Here is a 20,135-nt window from a genome sequence, read left to right as displayed (position 1 = left end):
CATGTCTTATCTAGTATTATTAGAAAGCTTCTTCAGACCAATAACTGAGTCTGGTTTTATCTTTGCATATCTCTAGTGCCTAATTGATAGTAAATGCTTAATACTTTGTTGACTAAATTCAAAGAAAAATTTTAAAATGTTTAGTCATTATTGCTGAGGTACACTCAGCGAACATAGATAATATCTTAGTGCCCTTTTTAAAAACAGGAAGCTATTGGCAGTTTAAAAAAAAAGAGAGGGATAACCACTGAAAGTCCATTACACTGCCTATTTTTAGTAAGTAGCATAGTTTTCTCCTAGTTCAGTGTCTTTCTGTTTGGCACAGAACAACCAACAAGACATTAGTAATTAACAAAATGTAGAATATCTACTCAACAAGATGACAAAAATTATTGAAATGTGAGCGATAAAATATTTTGCAAAATACCATTACTCTCATAAGGAAAAAGATCCTTCAACTGCCAACTTTGTTCTACTTTGTCCAGGTCCAGCTAGTCACACTTAAGACAGCTAGCTGACTAATGAACTGACTTAAGGCATTTATTGAGCTTTTCTTGTTTGTTAAGCATGGTTGTAAGAGATCAGGATATAAAAACAAAAGCAAGGCAATTCTAGCAATTTCCATGGAGGGCTAGTGAGGCTACTCATGAAAAGGGAGCCACAGGAATGCTGAGGGTGGTCTTTGGGGAATCTGTTGTACAGTCTCAATTCTAACACCTTCCCTCTGTATTCTAAATATAACTTGCTTTGTATATATTTTGTTTCCATATTGCTCCCCCATTCTATTGTAAGTTCCTTGGGGTAAAGGCTTTGTTTTGTCCACATTTGTATACATAAAGAATGCCACATTGCCTGAAATATATTTAAAATTTTTTAATGGATTTTTAGATGAATTTCTATTGCTTAATTAATTTAATTGACATACTCTATCCCAAATTAATGACAGCATTGATTTGATCCTTATCCTAGAGCTCTGGTAGTTTCTACCTAATGGCAGCTAAAATAATAAAGAGTTGTATCTAGACCTGTGAAGCATTGTCTGAGATGTGGGAGAGTTTAGACAACGGGTCAAGTAAATTTGTCTGACTAACCAATCAGGATCAGGATAGCAAGCCCTCTGGGAAGCATTACAATCCAAACCATTTAAAGTTAATCTTAAAATTAAATTCTAAAAGAAAAATTACCTTTTTTTCGCTAAACCAAAAATGACCACTAATATTTTCATAGGTTTTTATTAGGACGTATTGCTTTTCATTTTAAGATATAGTTAAAACTTTTCCTGGTCCTCTGTGGTTCTGCTGTAAATGAAATGCTGAGTGAAATAATCAAATTAGGGCCAAAATCATGCCTGTGAAGTAAATTCAAAAATTCCAGTGATACTGATAATCAGTCATGTGTCCTATGATCTTAACTAGGGCTTCTTAATTTGAGAGAATACTTCTGGGTGATCTATAGTCACTTTAGCTTATGCCTCTTCAGATAGTGGTCATGGCCTTCCTTACATCACCTTTATATGAGAGTTTGTAGCATTTTTTACTTGATGAGGACTTTGGAGTTATCTGTATGTACACTTATAAATTGTAACATGGAAGACTTCAGCTGATTCTCTCTAACTACATTTATGAAATTATCTGAAAGTTTTAAATGAGATAGAATGTACTGATAGATGTAATTGCTTTGGACTTTTGATGATCTGAACTATGATCCACCTTTTGTTCTCTGTCGCTCTCTGGAGTTATCTTGGCATTCAACTATCATTATTCAAGGTGTTGCTCTTGATTCCCTTTCATCTGCCTTTTGGCATATCAGCTTTTAGCTGTTGAAGTCAGCAAAGAAGCTGCTGACTACATGGAAATCAGTTTGTTTTATACAAAAGGTGATAGGTTTTCCTGCTTTACCCCAGAATTAACTGAGACTCAACAAGATTATATGTGTTATCCAAAGTCATGTATGTCGTACCAGTCCAGCTCCTGGAGAGAATATAGAGTGAGAAGGCACCATTAAAATTGTCTGGTCTAGTTTAGTCTAGATGAGGAAACTCAGAACAAGCACACAGTCATTCGGTATTTATTAAATGCTTACTAAGTCCTAAGCCCAAGGGTAGGTGGTTGGTACAGTGGGTAGAGTACTGGGCCTAGAGTCCGAAAGACCTGAATTCATATCTAGTCCCATACTTACTAACTTTGTGATCCTGGACAAGTCACTTAATCCTGTTTGCCTCAGTTTCCTCATGTGTAAATGAGCTAGGAAGGAAATGGCAGACCACTCCAAAATCTTTACCAAGAAAATCCCAGATGTGTTCATGAAGAGTCAGACATGACTGACATAACTGAAGAAGTGCTAAATCCTAGTAATACAAAAAACAGGCAAAAAATAGTCCCTGCTTACAATCTAATGGGGCAAGGCAAGCAGAGTGGATATTCAAACCCAATTCTTCTACATCCAGCTAATTCTGATACTCTTCCTGCAACATAGACTGATGGATTTTTCATTGAACTTGGAAGTTTCTAATTCCAGGTATTTTTTCTTAATCAAAAAAACTCTCAAAAAGCTATTATTTCTTATGGGTATGTATTCAAAGTAAGTAGGTAAATTGATAAGATATAAAGATTTCAGGTCCTTGAAATTCAGTAGTTTCCAGGGTAATTGATTCTCCATTTTCACTCATAAGGAACAGAGATAGACTCATCATTTTAGAAGAAACTTAAAGAACAAAGTAACCAAATCAATAGTAATATTACTTCTGCATAGAACATTTCACTTGACTGCTTGATGAATCAACTCACCATCCCAGGTATACCCCTGTCCAAATCTCCTGGGTTACCTTTCCCCATTTGTGCTGTTTACTTACAACTTACAAAGTAAGTTGTCTGAGAACAGGCATATTTATTTATTTGTATCCCTAGAACTTTACATAGTGCTTGTCACATATTAACACAAATGTTTTTTAGTTATTTCATTCATTCATCATATAATCCTACCTCATTTTATCAATAGTAGCAGAATAGAATAACTAAGAATTTGACTTCTTCTGGAAAGAACCCATAAGCAACTGATCTCTTGTCATGGATAATAATACTGTGATACTTGAAGAGAAGACTCACCTCTACTTCCTTATGACCTGAAATTACTTGGTGTCATTCACTAACTCATCAGTCAGACTACAGACTACCTTGGATCTTCCAAATTCGCTAGTTCTTCTCACATCTTCGCATAAGAATTGAATGGAGGTCTCTTCAATCCATATCCACACTGACTTTCTCCCTGAAAGTGGCATCCTACTAAAACCATGCTTTTTCCTCATCTGTGCACAGCACCAGATTTTCATCCACATTTTCCATTTGAAACTCTACATTTCCTTTAAAGCCTTTCTTTCCCAGTAGATTCACGTTACATCTAAAAGCACCTATATTTATAATGTATTATTACTGCTGAACATGTAACATTTATCTTTACACAAAGCCAAATTGGGATTGATCTCTTCTTGGGGGGAGGCCTCACTTCAGATTTTTCTTCTATTTCTTCTGTTTCTGACATAGTTACCTATTTTAATTCTTCAATATTTCATGCTGTTTGCAAAACAAAAACTATGTATCACACTGATAATTATGGTGGCAGATAAAGTTGCACAAAAGTGTTATCCATTTAATCTTCCTGTTAGTCAGAAAGAATTCCTATCCACACAGTATAAAATATGTTTTGTAGGTCTAATAACTTTCACTCTGAAGAAAATTCATTTTGGATTCATTCTAAGGCACTTGAAAGTGTCCCTTGTAAAGAAATTCACTGCATATTTCATCTAGGCTTTCAAATCTCACCTACAACTTTGAAAAAATTTTCCCTTCACTTCATCATAGTTTGATAACCCTAGATTATCATTCAAAATGACCACTATTTTAAGTTTTAAGCATCAGTCCCATTGGGTATAAGATTTTTGTTAATATTCCAAAAGATTAGCTGTTGTTCCTGAATTTATTCAGATTCTGATCTAAGTAGTTTAATTATGAATTATAATATTTGGGGGTGATCTAGCTCAGGGACAATGTATTAAAATTTTGACCCACTGAAATTATATTTTCAAAAGGTCACAATTTAGTTCCAACTCTCTGGCCAGGAGAAAAGTAGTAATCTTCACAGAGAGAGTATTACCTCATTTTGTTAAAAAAAAAAAAATGCAGTTTTTACCTTAGCAGGTTCTGCTATAAGTGTGATAGCCTCATCTCTATTGAGGTAATAAAAATTCATAATGCTCTCTTTATGGTGACTATATTTTTTCACATTTGATTTTATGAATATATACATATATATATAGTCAAATTGTTATGTGATTTTGGGTGAATAATTTAATCTCATTGGGACTCAGTTTCTTTACTGTAAAAGAAATAAGCTGAACTAAATGACCTCTAATGTTCCTTCCAGTGCTATGACTTCAAAGTATGACTCTATACCTGCATACCCTACCTAAGTCATGAAGCGATTCCATGCAAACCTGACAAGGTGATACAACATCATACAGGGTATTTATTTAGTTCCTTATCAGCAATGTTATAAATGGAAGATATAATCCTAAGCAGTCAAAATTGAGAGTATAAAACCTTGAAGTTGATCTTTATGGGGAAGAGAGACCATATAAAGCTGACCTGTCTCAGTAGTGCTTAGATCACCAAAGAAAATGAGATGTAGACTCCACACACGAAGTCATCAGAAGTTAAAGTTTAAAATTAAAAATAGAGTGAGAAAATAAGGACATTTGTGTGACTAAAAGATAAAAAAAAAAAAACCTGTTTACATATGGGAAAGGTACTGAAATGAAGGACAACTTAATTCTCAATGAGTCACCCAAATGCTAGTTTGAAATCTAGCTAGAGAAGACAGTTGTCAGAAAGGTTAAGACATCGCTTCTCCAAAGTAGGGGTAGGGGGTGGGGGACTATTGCCCACAATTGGGAAGAGAATATATCTCCTCTACCATATAATATTTTTTAAAAATCTGAACTTTTTAGTATGACAGGGAGGTTGTTTAGGATAATTACTGGATCCTGGATGCTGAGAATTTCAGATATTAAAAGACCTAATACACTTATTTTTAAAGTAACTGTAAATTTGATAATTATTGGGAAAATGACTTAAAAGTTAGCTTGATTTTCATATTTAATTTGTAAATTACTTTAGGTAGTATCATCATTTTAATTATGGTGATATAAACCAATCAGGATTTTTTCCAATTAATGTTGCTTTTCTAATGATACCTGACTACAAATAGAGGCAATTGATATTTTTCATGCAAAATCTTTTCAATTTCATGTAGTAGAAATAATGAATTTTATTATCTATAATAATTTCTATCCCTTATTTGCTTAAGAATTCTCCCCCTAGAGCAGCTGTTCAGTCTGGGCTGAGGTAGGATTCTCCTGACTCAATTTTCCCACTGACACCTGGCAGACTTTAAGCCTGATTGAATGCAAGTGGACAATCTAATCCTGCCTAGAACTGACATGAAGTTGGGGAGATATTGTATCCCTGCAGTGTCCCTAGTCTTGGTGACAATTTCCTATAGTCAAAAGGTTTGTAAGCTTAATACCACATCTATTCAATTATAGATTATTGGTAGGGGAACATCCAAGGTTAAGTGTAAAATTAAGGTATTAGGCATAGGACTTTAGACCAACAACTATAAGTTAGGGTCCTTTAATTCTTAGTAATACTGTGGAGACAATTAGGTCAAGAGCTTGTGAAGTTAGCAACGTAAATATTTGGGTCTCAGTTGGTTAATGTTTAAAACAAATTCTTTTGTGGTCCATATTGTAAATGTTTTAAATTAAAAGAAGTATTATTTAACAAAAAAAAAAAAAATATTGGCTTTCTTTTGCCTTAAAGCAAGCAAAACAAGCTCTGGTACTGTATGTGCAGAGTTTGGAGGGGGTGGTATAGGTTTGTATACTGGAAATGCTTTGAACATGACAGTCACAAAATAAAATAAACTATGTGTTTTCCTTTCAATAGGAGAGAAAAATTCACATACAAACAAACAAACTAACTATGGTCATTTATCCTGCAGGTAGCAAATCCAATAGCATTCTCTGAAGCAACCCCAGGGAATCCAAGCATTTTAATCTGACTTAAGCTAATGAGCATTCACTCTAGCAAATGTGTCTTCTGCTGATGAGCTTGAGACCAAGTCAACTTTTCCATCCACAAATATTTTAAAAGTTCATTCCCCCCACCCCATTTCTAAGATGTAAAACATATAACAAAAAAGAGGAATCTGATTCACATGTATATGTTGCCAATTTTTAAATCTAACAATTAGATGAAAATCATGAATATGTATATACACACACTAAGCTCTTTATGAAAATAAAAAAAACAAATGGGCTTCAAATATATCCAAATCATGAATATATATGAATTTCATATATATAACAGATTTTTAAAATAAGGAAAAACAATTTTACTTATCACTGAGTGCAAAACAACAAAAGCACTGTTTTTCTATGGCTTCAACATGTAGCAAAATATTGTAATTTACATGAATGTAAAACAGTGCCATTCTGGAGGAGAAAATTGGTAGTTCAGCAATTACATGCTAATAAAATCAATATTTTTACTCAAAACTACAAAAAAAAAGAAGAATTCTCCCCATAGTCATAGTTGTAAAAGGTACCTCCTACATTTCTCTTCATTTAAGCAGCTACCAAATCATTTTGATGATCGCAAATTCATTAAGCTGTTTGACGTTTGATGGTGTTATACTCTCTACATTCCTACATTTTTCACTACATTCCTTGAAATCAATGGTATTTGAGATGAATTTCATCATTATTTTATCTAATTCCATAAAGGAAGCCCTTAGTAGTTTGATGTAGCACTAAATATATACTTTAATTCAGGTGTCATTTGTGTTGTGCTGATATGACCCAACTCTGAGCAGTTAACATCTCTGCAATTATTTGTCTTCATTTAAATTTAGCAATCAATCAATCAGTATTCATTAAGTACCTACTATATACCAGACAATGCAGCACACTACTGTGCCAAGCAATAGGGATACATAAAGAGGCATAAGACAGCCCCTCTTCTCAGGGAGCTTACAGTCTAATTAATAGAGGAGCTAATAAGCAAGCAAATATATGCAAAGCAAACTATAAATAGCAAATAATTAACAGAGGCCATTAACTTGAGACACTGGAGATAAGAGAAGTTGGGAAAGACTTTCTGTAGAAAGTGAGGTTTTATTTGAGAATTAAGTGAAGTCAGTGAGGTCAGTAGTTGAAGGGAATGAAGGATTTCATTCTAGGTGAGGAGGGGAGCCAGAGAAAGTGCTGGGGGCTAAGATGTGGGGTGTTTTATTCAACAACAGTTAAGAGGCCAGTATCACTGAACTAAAGAGTATAAGAAGACTGAAAGTAGGAGAGGACTTGTGGTAAGGACTTGGAATGTCAAACAAAACATTACTATTTAATACTGGAGGTGACAGGGAATAGGTGACATGATCATATTGGCACTTTAGAAAAATCACTTTAGTGTCTGAATGGAAGATGAAATGGAATGAGGAGAATGGAGCTGAGGCAAGCAGACCAATCAACAAGCTATTGCAATAATTCAGGTGTGAAGTAATGAAGACTTGCATTATTAGAATGGCTGCAGTGTCAGAGGAGAGACAGGGGTGTATTTAAGTGTTGCAAAAATGCATAAGTGAAATCGATAAACCTTGGCAATAGATTGAACATGAGAGGAAAGAGATGGTGAGGAATCTAAGATGACTCCCAAGTTTTGAGCCTAAGGGATAGTGTTGCCCCCTACAGTAATAGGGAAGGTAAGAAATATTTTATAATTATATTCATAGAAGAAGTACTAAGTGTGCCTTGTTAGATTGACTCACAGATAATTTATGCATTTTATAGTTCAGAATGGAAATTCTTTTTTTCTGTCTACTACTATTGAGGTTTTATAGGTACTATCCAGAAAAAAAAATGATGATTTTTATAAGTTTATATTATATACTACTATTTGAAACTTACTAATTATTTGGATTTTTTTTTTCATTAAATCTATGGGGTTCTTTAATTCTGTCATCTGTCATCCTTAACATGGGAAGGAGTGGTGTGTGAACTTTTTAAAAATTCTCATCACAGCGTTTCACTTTAATTGGTTTCCTTTGTCATCCAATGTATTTTATATTTGGCAGACTGCCAAAGGGACCCATGACCCCAAAAGTTAAGATCCTTTGCTTTAAGTAGATCATTATATTTTCTGCAAGTAAAAATAATTTTATGTCATTTTGGCCTATACTCAATTTCTTTTTCTGAGTTTATTTCTACATCTAGGATTTCTCAATCAGTGTCAAGTAATAGTGGTGTAAATGGATATCATTGCTTTTCCCAATCTCAGGAACTTAGGAATTCTTAGAAGGAATTGTCATCTTCCCATATAAGAATGTAAGCAGTTGAGTTGAGTCCTTATGATTCCTCTTCAATATTTACCTTTTTGTGATTTTTTTAAGTCTTGTATTTGAAAATGGCATTTTCTGTTCATTTCTGGTCTTTTTATCAAGAACGCTTGGAAGTTCTCTCTCTTATTAAATATCATTTTTCCCCCAGAAGGATTACACTTAGTTTGCTCAGTAAATTATTCTTGGTTGTAATCCTATCTCCTTTGCCTTCCAGAATATCATATTCCAAGCCCTCTGCTCCTGTAATGTGGTAGCTGCTAAATATTGTGCTGTCCTGACTGTAGTTCCATGATATTTGAATGATTTGTTTCTGGCTTCTTGAACTACCTTTTCTTTGACCTGGGAGCTCTCAATGTTTCTGGGACTTTTCATTTAGGGGTCTCTTTTAGGAGGTGATCAGTGGATTCCTTTAACGTTATTTTATCCTGTGGTTCAAGGATATAAGGGCAGTTTTCCTTTATAACTTCCTGAAATATGATATAAAGGCTATTTCTTTGATCATGACTTTCAGGAAATTTAATAATTTTTAAATTATCTTTCCTGAATCAATTTTCTAGGTGAATTGTTTTTCCAATGAAATATTTCAATTTTCTTTTATTGTTTTTTCTTCTTTTGACTTTGTTTTATTGTTTCTTGATGTCTTATGGAGTCATTCACTTCTACTTTCCCTATTCATTTTTTTCTTTTTTTTTTTTAGGAATAATGTATTTTTGTAACTCTTTTTCCATTTGGTCAGTTTGGGTTGTTTTTTTTTTTTTTTAAGGTGTCATTCAGTATTTTTTGTGCCTCTTTTACCAAGCTCTTGTTTTTTTTCATAATTCTCTTGTTCATTTCTTTTCCTAATTTTTCCCCTCTACCATTCTTTTGAAATACATATGTCTACATATTTACCTCTTACAGGAATTCTTGTTGGGATTGTGTTCAAGGATTTTCTATTGGTTTTATTTCATTGTCTTCTTCTAAGTTTGTATCCCTATCACCATAGTAGTTTTTTTGGTTGGATTTTTTGTTGTTGTTATTTGCTCATTTTTCCTGCCTATTTCTTGACTTTGAATTTGATATTAAAATTGGGTTCTGTTCCGTGGATAAAAAGGAGACAAGAGGTGGAGGTAGGGTACTATTGCAAATTTCTGGCTTTTTTACGCTGCTGTTTTCAGAGTCAGTTCTGTGGTTTGGGGAGTTTTTAGTATTTTCAGTGCACATACAAAGGTAGTGAGTGATCTGTGTGCAGAGTAGTGATGCTTGCAATGAAAATGATACTGTTTCTCAGGACTTTAAGTCTTTGGATCTAAAGAACTGGAAATGTGACTGGGAAATGGGTATAGACAGTGGAGTTACCAGACAGTGCCCTGTCTTGTACCTATGGCTAGCACATGGGTCCTCTATTGTCTCTTTCTGATCAGTTGGCAGATCCCCTTATTATATCTATTTTGAGAGCTGCCAAGGTTGATGCTGATGCTGTTGCCACCTCCAAAGCCCACCGTTGGTGCTGTAACCATGTGGATTCTTGTCCAGCCCAAGCCCCAGTATCACAGACCTCTCCTTCTAACCTCCTAATTTGTTTTGTACTAGAGAGGTGTCTCACCCTAATCTTTTGTTGGCTCTGCCACTCCAGAGTTTGATTTGAGGGATTTAAAAAAATATTCACTTAAAACTTAAATAGAAACCAAGGGGGAAAAGAACATTTCCATGTGGACAGTAGAACATAGAGGATTCTAAAACCATAAATTTCCATTTCCAACTATACATTTAAAAAAATATAATAAATACTACACATTGTTTTCATAACAGCCCAGCTTTTATGTACTTTCTTCTAAGTTTTCTTTTGTTTTCTTCTGTACACCTTTCCCCCTCCCTCACTCCCTATTCCACCCTAGAGAAGGCTCCAATTAAACACAACTGCATACTTATATGTGTATATATTCTTATAAACGTATATATGTATTTGTCATTTCCTTTTCTGGAGGCAGATAGCACCTTCTTTCACAGGCCCTAGCCTTTCCATGTTTTTCTCAAACAAGCCAGTTCATTGTTCCTTATAGTACAGTAGTATTTCATCACAACCCTATACCACAACTTGTTAGGCCATTCACCAACTGAAGGGCATCTAGCATTTTAGTCAATTTTTTGACTATAAAAGCAAAATAGATGTAGTGAAAGATGAATTTTAGAATTTATTTGTGGATAACTGTGTTATGAAGGATGCTTCTGATTAGGATTCTTTTTGCATTGAAGAAAGAAAATGTTTGATCTCTGCCCATAGTGTACATGAAGAGCCAGAAAACATCCATCTTCTTTTTCAGGGGAATTATAATTCAAGGAGCCATACTCATGAAACTGGTAGTGAAAATTCCATGTGCTGAACTACCTGAAATGAATGTTGATGCTCAAAATGAGAAAAATAAGGTGGCCTTAAAGTATAGTCTCAGTACAAACTCTTCTTAGCCAGGTGACTTTGGGAAAAGACCTTCCCTTAGTTCTAAACATCAGTTTTATGAGCTATAAAATTAACACCTTCTCTGCTTCTATGTTACAAAATTGTTATGACGATAAAATGACATATATAAAATTGTTTTGTAAATTCTTAAGTGTTAGTTAATATAAAATGACTTTCTAATGAAAGTACAAATAGATATAGCACAGATTTTGGTACTTTGAGGTCCATTTTTAAAACTATATTTAAAATGTCAAGATGAACAATTAAGAAAAAAAAATTAGCTTAACCAAAAGAAATTCTATTAACACTCCTTATTTGAGGAGTGCTTTTACACTTTTTTTTTGCATTGTACATATGACTTTATTTCAGCACATTTTAAAGGTCTCAGTTCTATGCTTGCAGATTTTTTGATGTTTTAAAAATCAAGTATATGAAAAAACTGATGGGTTCAGTGATGGATCATCAGGAGTTAAGGTTCTATAAGTGACTGGATGGTTTAGACAAGTCACTTAATATTATAAGAATGAAGTGATAATGGCAGTAAAAGCGGGGAGTAATGTATACGTTGTTCTATGGTGATATGTTGACAAAAGCTTAGGACCTCTAGGTAGTACAGTGGATAGATTGCTAGGCCCAGGGTCAGGGAAGACTCCTCAACATAGTTTCAGATCTAAACCTCAAATGCTTATTAGCTGTGTGACCATAAGCAAGTCCCTTAATTCTCTTTGGCTCAGTTTCCTCATCTGTAAAAGGAGCTGGAGAAGGAAATGGCAAACCACTCCAGTATCGTTCCCAAGAAAATCTCAAATGGGGTCAAAAAGAGTTACACATGCTGACAAATGACTTAACAACCTAGGGTAGCTAGATGATACAGTGAATAGAGCACCAGACTTCAGTTCAAATTTGAACTCAGACACTTTCCCTGGTAGCCTGAGCAAGTCACTTAACCTCTGCTGTCCTCAGTTGTCCCTTCCATAATAATAATAGCACCTTTCAGGTTTGTTTTGAACATCATATCAGATAATTATAAAAGTACTTGTCAAAGTGCCTGGTACATAGTAGGATATATCTATCTATATATCTATATACACATGCACATATACATATGCATATGCATGCATATATACATATATGTATGTGCATATACATGCATATATATTATGTGCTATTATTATGAATATTATTATTACTTGTTGCCTACATGGCCTAGTAAATAATTTCACTTCTTTAGACTTCAGTTGTCTCATCTATACAATGACAGGGTTTGCTTATGTAATCTTTGAGATATCTTATACACCCCAATCATATGATATTATTTATTGCTATGACTGTGACATAAGAAAAAGAACATTGAATTTGGCCCCATGATGCTTGAAGTCCATTGTCACCTGTGCTGCCGATGCAGTCTCTGTTGTATCATAGGGTCACCGGCACCATTTAATGAGTAATGAGCTCTAAACATACGAATTGACTACCTGAAAGCTATTCATTTCAGCTGAATTTGAACCCAGGTTCAATTATAAATTCAGTCCTCTTTCTGCTGTACCACTTTGAAGTACAGGTATCTTGGGAGAGAATAATAGCTGCACTAGCTACATCACAGGAAAAGTATGAGGATTAAAGGAGAGTATGTGTAAAGTGCTTTGTAAACTATAAAATGCTATATAAATGTGAATTGTCATGGCTAACAAAGTCGGAAAGAATTTCGTTTATTTATAGGTTCAAGAAATACTGAACAGATATACTATTTGTACCATCTCTTCTTTCACGTCTCCAGGAACATTAACACAACTAAAACATACTTTAATTTGATCACCAGGAAACATTGCTGTAGGTCCTTCATCTAAGAGTTCTTTCTTTGTTCCATAAGTCTCACCTCAACCCTAGTGATGACATAAAATACTTTTAAGTTCTCTAGTTTGTTTCTAGGAAATTTGGAGGCACAGGATGCTGTGTTCACTTAAGTATCCTTGATTGTGGACTGGGCTCTTGTCAGTTTAACTGAACACACATTAACTGAATGTTGAACTATGAGCTGTTTGTTACCTGCTTTTTTACATGAATTTTGGTATTTAATTTCTAGATATCAGCTACTAGTGAAAATACTTTTTTTTGCTTAATTTTTTCTCATGAACCCAGAGATTCTACAAGGGAGAAATATGAGTTTGGTGGAAAGCACCTTCTTTCATGCCTTCATTTCCTTTTTTTTTTTTCAATGGAATTGTTTTGTTTTCAGTGTTCGACAGTGACTTCCACGTATCTTAGATTTTTTTTCACTCCCTCCCCCTTATTCCTCCTTCCCTTCCCACTCCCTCCCTGAGGGAGTTATATAGGTTCGACACATACATTCCTATTAAATGCATGTTGTGTGGAAGAATTAAAATGAACGGGGGAACAAAATAGATGCTTCCTTGTATAGCATTTAAGCCTCTCCATAACTTGCCTCCAGACCACCTTTCCAGCTTTATTTCACGCTATTCCCCGCAGTACACAATACATCTCAGCCATACTGAACTCATTCTCATGCAACCTTTTTTCTTAACTTTGCCTCCTATACCCTAAAGAGACTCTGTCCATTTCTCTGCCTGTTCACTTGCTTATTTTTCTTTTTGCTCACATACCACTTCATTAAATTTTCTCTGTGTTATTCCTCCATCCAGAAATGGCTCATGTCCTTTGACTATCACAAGTATCTTTCTCTTTTTAAGTCAGCCTTTCCCTGTCTCTGTCTCTGTCTCTCTGTGACACACACACACACACACGCACACACACACACGCACACACACACACACTCAACTGAAAATTTTTTTATTAAGTTTACCATTGCATACTATTGTGTTTGGTTCTAGGGAACACAAAAAGAAAAAAGAAAAATCATGCCTGCCCTCAAGCACCTCACATTCTACTTGGTGGGGGGAGGGTTGGTACAACATATAATCAGATAAATTTATATGTGATGATTTATGGAGGAGAAAGAAAGAGAGCACCAAGAATTAAGGAATTAAGATAGGTTTCCCATAGGAAGAGATTTATATGAGCTGAGCCTTGATGAAAGTTAGGGGTTCTAAGAAGCAGAGGTGTGAAGAGAGTCCATTCCCTTCACGGGGAACAACATGTGCAAAGGCCCAGAAAGGGAGATTGAATGATGAGTTTGGGAAATAGCAGATAGACCCATGTAAATGGAACATAGTGTGTGTGCAGTAAGCTTCTAAAGGAAGGCTGGAGTCAGATTGTAGAAGGCTTTCTGTACTACGCTAATGAGCTCCCAGTGATTTAACTATGCAACTTATTTTTCTACTGAATTGTAAACTCCTTGAAGTTATTGATCGTATTTTCATCTGTGTATTCTAGTGATTGAGTGACTTGAACAAAAACATTTAAATGTTTGTTGAATTAAATGATGGTACAAATTAATCTAATAATACTCATCCAGCAGTCATATTACTAGTCTCTGATCCAGGCTCTATCACCAACTTCATGTATGACCATGGCCATGTCACCTAATTTCTCAAGGTTTTAGTTTTATCAAATACAGAACAAGAAATGTGGTTTAGATAATCCCTCAGATTCTGTTTCCCTCAGAAATGTCTTGGGTCTATGAATGTATAATGCTAATATGGATGAGAAATAAAATCAAAGAGCCCCTGGAGTGTCTTTTTGTTATTGGGCATATGTCTGCAATGCCATGCATCCCACTTCCCCTGCTGAGTCTACACTTAAGAAGTTAAAAGGGTTTTGAATTGAAAAATTCCTGCTCTCTGAGCACCTCTCAGAGCAGAATTCTTGTCAGTGCCAATATTAGAAGCTTAAGGGAACCAAGCTGGCAGGGAGAAAGAAGAAAGAGTTTGCCTCCAAATTTCCCAGAAACAAACTAGAGAACTTAGAAGTATTTCATGTTATCACTAGGGTTGAGGTGGGACTTATGGAAAAAAGAAAGAACTCTTAGATGAAGGATACAGAGCTGTGTTTCCTGGGTGACCAAATTAACTCCTTGAGGTGTGTTTACATGTGTCAGTGTTCCTGGATGCAATTTCAACTTGCGTGATCTTCAGTCTTGTATGGTTTCCCAAATTTGGAACTGATTGGCCAGTGTTTCTTTTATATTTCTAAGGGCAAGGAAGTTCTGGGTAGGCAGCAATCACTCAATTTATTGATGATTTTTAAGAGAAATAGCTATTTCTAAGTATTTAGGGCAAAAGATGATCATTTCTCCTTAATTCTGAATGTTCTTTTATCTTCTGATACTAGTAAATTCTCCCATTCTTTGAGTAAATTAATTTATACAGGCGAGGGCTTTGTAAATCAGGCTGTTGATGGTCTCCAATATTTCTGAACAACACTTTCATCATAAGTTGGTATTTCATCCAAGGATCCTCTTCTTCCTTAGAGTTCTAGATTATTTTTAGTCACGTTAGAAGGGTCATTAAAATAATAAAGGAGACATTTCCATACTGTATGTGTTCTAACCCAAAGTTTAAAGTTAAACCACTCACAAAAAAAGCACATTTGTTATCTGTTTCATTGGATTATATATAGTACAATATACGTACATTTTTTCAGACCTTTTTTAAACTTAAGTTCATTTAACTGAATCTAAAATATAAACACATCTCTTTCCTAGCAGCACCTTTATCTGAAGAGTTTGCTGTGCACAGTAATGGAGTGGGTGATACCTGTTCAATAATAGACAGTTAGCATAGTCATTTCAGTTCTAAGTTAGAGTATACTTTTTTTTAATTTCAAAGTTGTCCTCTTCCCAGGCCCCTATAGGTGGCAAACCTTAGTAGAAAACTACCCAGCCTTTTCAGAAAGGTATTGGAAGACTTAGGTTGGCATTTTAATAGGCCAAATGCCATCTGTTTCTGCAATTTGTGGCATTTTATCATTGACAACTGTAAGAAAATGAGGCAGTCTATTTTGGTGGAGTGGACAGATTTCTGTCCATCTGTGCCCATATTACAACATGTCACTTGTACTTTAGATCTCCATAGCTCTGAGCCAAGATAGATGCCATAGCAAGGTCAAGAGGTGGAGAAGCCTGTCAGCACATTCTGTCTCTAATGATATGACAACTGCAAATTGGTGCTTCTAGCACAGCCCAAAGGCAGTCATTATGTCAGGCCTTGAAGCTGAGCTTTCTATAATATCATTGCAAAGAAAAATGTTAACTTTAAATATTTTAAACTATCAGACAAAGAACCTAATCTATTGCATAGCTGTGGTTAATGTCAAGTTCTTTATTAGGGTGCAGCATTACACAAAATTTCCAAAATGCTGAGAGGGTTTTTAATGTGGATTTTCTTTTTCTTGTGTATCACATAAATTATGTGGGAAGAAAGAGGTAGAAGGCCATTTAGAATTCTGCAACAATGCTAATAAAATTGCTTTCACTGAGACCAATTTTTTAAAGAATAAACAGCTTTGAGACAATAAAAGTTACATTAATGTGAAGATTAATGTGAAAATGTGCCACTTGTTTCCTGCCCTGCATATCTGAGGTATGGGACTAGAGAATTGTCCTATTCCCCTTGTGTAGAATTGATAGGCTGGTTTTGGTTTTTTTTGTTAAATATCCACAGATGCCTTATAATTTTCAGCACAACTAACTAGCAATATTGTCATTTTTTTCTTCTTGTGACCTAAAAGTGCCTATCAAATTGTGGTAGAAGAATTACATCCCCATCGAACCAAGCGAGAAACAGGGGCAATGGAATGCTACCAGGTCCCCATCACCTACCAGAGTGCTATGAGTGGAGGCTCACCCTATTACTTTGCTGCTGAACTACCCCCTGGAAACCTACCTGAACCAGCCCCATTTACTGTCGGTGACAACAGGACATACCAAGGATTTTGGAACCCACCTCTTGCCCCTCGGAAAGGTTACAACATCTACTTTCAGGCTATGAGCAGTGTGGAGAAGGTAAGTGTCTAGCCACATTTTTTCCCACTGCCCCAAGGAAAGGCTCAGTGGCTTTTTAGAGATGCCAGACAGCATTAGCCCAAACTCATCGTGTACAGCAGTGCTGTTTCCTCTTTCTACCGCTGTGTGTACTTCTGTACTGCAAGGCTGAGGCTTCACGCCAGTCGTATTTCACATGACTCCCGTTTCCTAGTAACTGTCTCTAGTTGAAACTTTAGTAAAAGCCCACGGTAGCCGTTCTGAGTAAAATGATTTAAGCAGTGTGTTTCTGCACCCTCTGTAAATATGCACCATTGTTCTTGCCCCCTTTCTCAGTGGTGGCAGACTTCAAAAGATTAAATTTACTGTAGGATAAACAAAATGCGTACTCCTCAGCAGGCTAATAAAATGTTGCAAACTTTTCAGGCAGTATGGAACAAATAGAAAATAACAAAGCAAAAATCTACTGATTACAAAGTAATGCACTGCCTGTGGTACATTTGACAGAGCTGATGCAGAAGGCAGCCTCTCGATTGCCCAACTGCTGTGTAGCCAGAAAAGTAGGCCTTTGCATCTCCCTGGTTACCTCCTGCCTTTATCTGTTTTGGACACTGTTGTTTTTGAACACCGTTACTGGTCTTGTGTGAATATTGAAGAGGAAAACACAAGAGGAAGTTAAATGCCATGATGGCTCTGGGTGAGAAAGGTCTCTCATGCCCCATGCTGTTTTCTTTGAATGATTTTCTTTCTTAAAATGGAAATATGTTTTTGGAAAGGTAGAGGCATAAAGTGTGTGTGTGTGTGTGTGTGTGTGTGTGTGTGTGTGTGTGTGTGTGTGTGTGTGTGTTGCACAAGAGGGCAGCTGCCAAGTTTTAAAATCCATTTAAAGATTAACATTTTTATATAAGCATAACTGTATGGGAAATGAATATTTTCAGGTTATAGAGATCCTAAAGGAGTATCTGGGAAATTAATTGACAAATCAGTGGATTGAGGGAATTTGGTCTTAGCTTTAGTCTTATAATTGGAGGACAGTCATGTTCTTCCATCTGCATTCCTATACCTCCTATGAGAAACTAAAGTTTCTGGACAGTTATTAAATAACATTTTAATAAAATCTTTATCTTTACAATTATGGAAATATTAACAAAGGTAATACAGCCAAAGGTGACTTATTATGGAAAAAATTGTTCCATATGTCTATGTGTGCTTCGTAATATTGAAAAGGAGAACAAAATGTCATCCCCCCCACCTAAAGACTTCTCACTTCCTGCATTGAAGATAGTTAGCTGCTCTGATAAAGCAGTAACTATAGAAAATAATATTCCATTCAGAGTATAAAGACACACTGGTAGAAAATGTAGTTCTATTTTTTTTAACTTTTAAGAAGTGAGAGATGGAAAATTAACTTTCATGACTTAATCTGTGATATGAGAAGGGGTGTTAATGAATGTCCCTTTTTGGGAAAGGGTTTGCTATAGTACTACTTAAAAGCTTTGAGAGGAAAGTTTCCTTTTTAATTGCTAGTGTGACTGTACTCTTGTGCATCTAAAGTACAAAGTTGTGACAATGTACTTCACAGTTATCTTAGCACAGCGTTTTTAAATTGATGTGTCTCGTCAGCAGCAGGGTCAAGGAGGGCTGCTGTAGCTAAAAGTGATTGCTTTCAGGAAAGCAAAATCCCTTTAGATTTTTACTAGAGTCAGAAATAATCTCTTGTTCTCAGTTTGCTATGAAGGCCTCAGGTCAGAACTAAATAAGAGTAGTATACTTTTAATTATTACTTGCTGAAAGAATTGTTTTATGTGATTTTTAATATCCACCAACAATCTAAGATTGATTTTGGATAATAGAACTTTTTATTTAATGTAAAATGCTTACAGGAAAAATCTATTCTTTGTTATATGTTAAGGTTTAGTATCACCTCAAAAGACCCTTGAGAATGAGGCATATTAGGAAATGAGAATGAATTTCTCTATTTTTCTTAGGCCTTCCCCAATCTAGTGCCTTGCTCCCCTAGCTTAAATTCATACTAATAGGTCAGGTTCCCCGAGTAGGGCAGCTACCTTGGGTTGTAAATGTAACCTTGTGAGTGATTACTCCTCCTACTGTAGCTGACAAACCCCCTACTGATATGCTTCCCATTAAAATCAGCCAGTAGACCTTATTAGTATTTACCAAAGGCATTGTTTAAGTGATATAGTTTTTTTTAAAAGTACAAAATATTCCCTTCAAAAGCCCAGGGTTCATTCTTCCATATAGAATCTTTGGAAAGAGTGGCCTTAAGCTTAAAATTTATTGTAAGTGAGGCACACCTGTAAGATGCATGTTTGACAAAGAGTAACTTACAGTTCCTGTATTGCATGACCTGATCCTTTCTCTCCAGGTAGCTACTGTTAGGTATAGCATATTTACTGAGAAAGATGCTCAGCTGAGCTCCTGGGATCTCTTTCTTTCCTGAATCCATACCCAGAACATTTCTCTGAGCCTAGGGTTATGTTCCTTGATACTGACCCACTACCTCAGTTGACTCTCTCAGGTGACTCATTCCTGTCTTTCCTTGGATATGTCAGTGTATCCTAGCTGGATACATTGTTTCCTTCTAGTCAAGAGTTCATAAGGCATGGGTGAGGGGGATGGGCAAGGCAAGAACCATCCCTACTGAATCTACTCAGTGTGTCTCTTCTGCATATAATTGCTGTGGAGCTGACATCCATCCAGATATTTAAAGCCCCCAAAGTGTGGTTAAATTGTTTTCTCAGGCAATTCTTCATCTTCCAAACTCAATCAGAAAGTTCATACTTCATAAAGGGATCATAGAGAAAAGAGGTATCTTGTTAAGATTACATTAAGATTAAGATAAATTAAGATTTTTGTCAAATGTGATTGTGTTCTATGATAACTCTCAACTGAGATGGGGGGCATGTAGAATCACAAACCTCTTTACATACGCATCCTCACAAACAGGCACACACATGCTCATGTCCGTATGCACATAAAATGTGTATACTTGTGGTTTACTGCAGTAGAATGTGCTATTCCATTTTTGTCTTTGTATCCCAGGGCCCAGCACACAGTAGGGACTTAATAAATGTTTGCTGATTGATGAAGAATTTATTGTCTGCCTTCACTAAATCTTATGGATTTTTTTTTAAGGATTGAGCCCCAAACGTTGGTAAAAGGGAACAAATCTGGAAAAGGTGAATCTATGTCTTCTCTCCCAGAAAACTTTAAAAAAGAAAGAGGTTCATGAGATACACTGTCTATTTCTACCTTTCACTAGTCTTAATTTTGCCTTTACTGGTTGAATGGAAGGAAGAATGTAAAAAGTCTGGCTGGGTATCCAGC

General features: G+C 35.6%; 1 protein-coding gene across 2 annotated transcripts in view; it reads left to right on the top strand.

The window, feature by feature from the left end:
• Positions 1–20,135, top strand: part of PTPRK (protein tyrosine phosphatase receptor type K) — a 739,357-nt gene that overhangs the window by 579,260 nt on the left and 139,962 nt on the right. For both annotated transcript variants that reach the window (XM_072643296.1, XM_072643295.1), the window contains exon 12: positions 16,535–16,808. In XM_072643296.1, the coding sequence (XP_072499397.1) occupies positions 16,535–16,808 (274 nt within the window). The remainder of the gene's footprint in view (positions 1–16,534; positions 16,809–20,135) is intronic.

Source organism: Notamacropus eugenii, chromosome 2 (assembly GCF_028372415.1).
Source record: "Notamacropus eugenii isolate mMacEug1 chromosome 2, mMacEug1.pri_v2, whole genome shotgun sequence".
Classification (NCBI taxonomy): domain Eukaryota; kingdom Metazoa; phylum Chordata; class Mammalia; order Diprotodontia; family Macropodidae; genus Notamacropus; species Notamacropus eugenii.
This window is presented reverse-complemented; position numbering and strand designations above follow the sequence as displayed.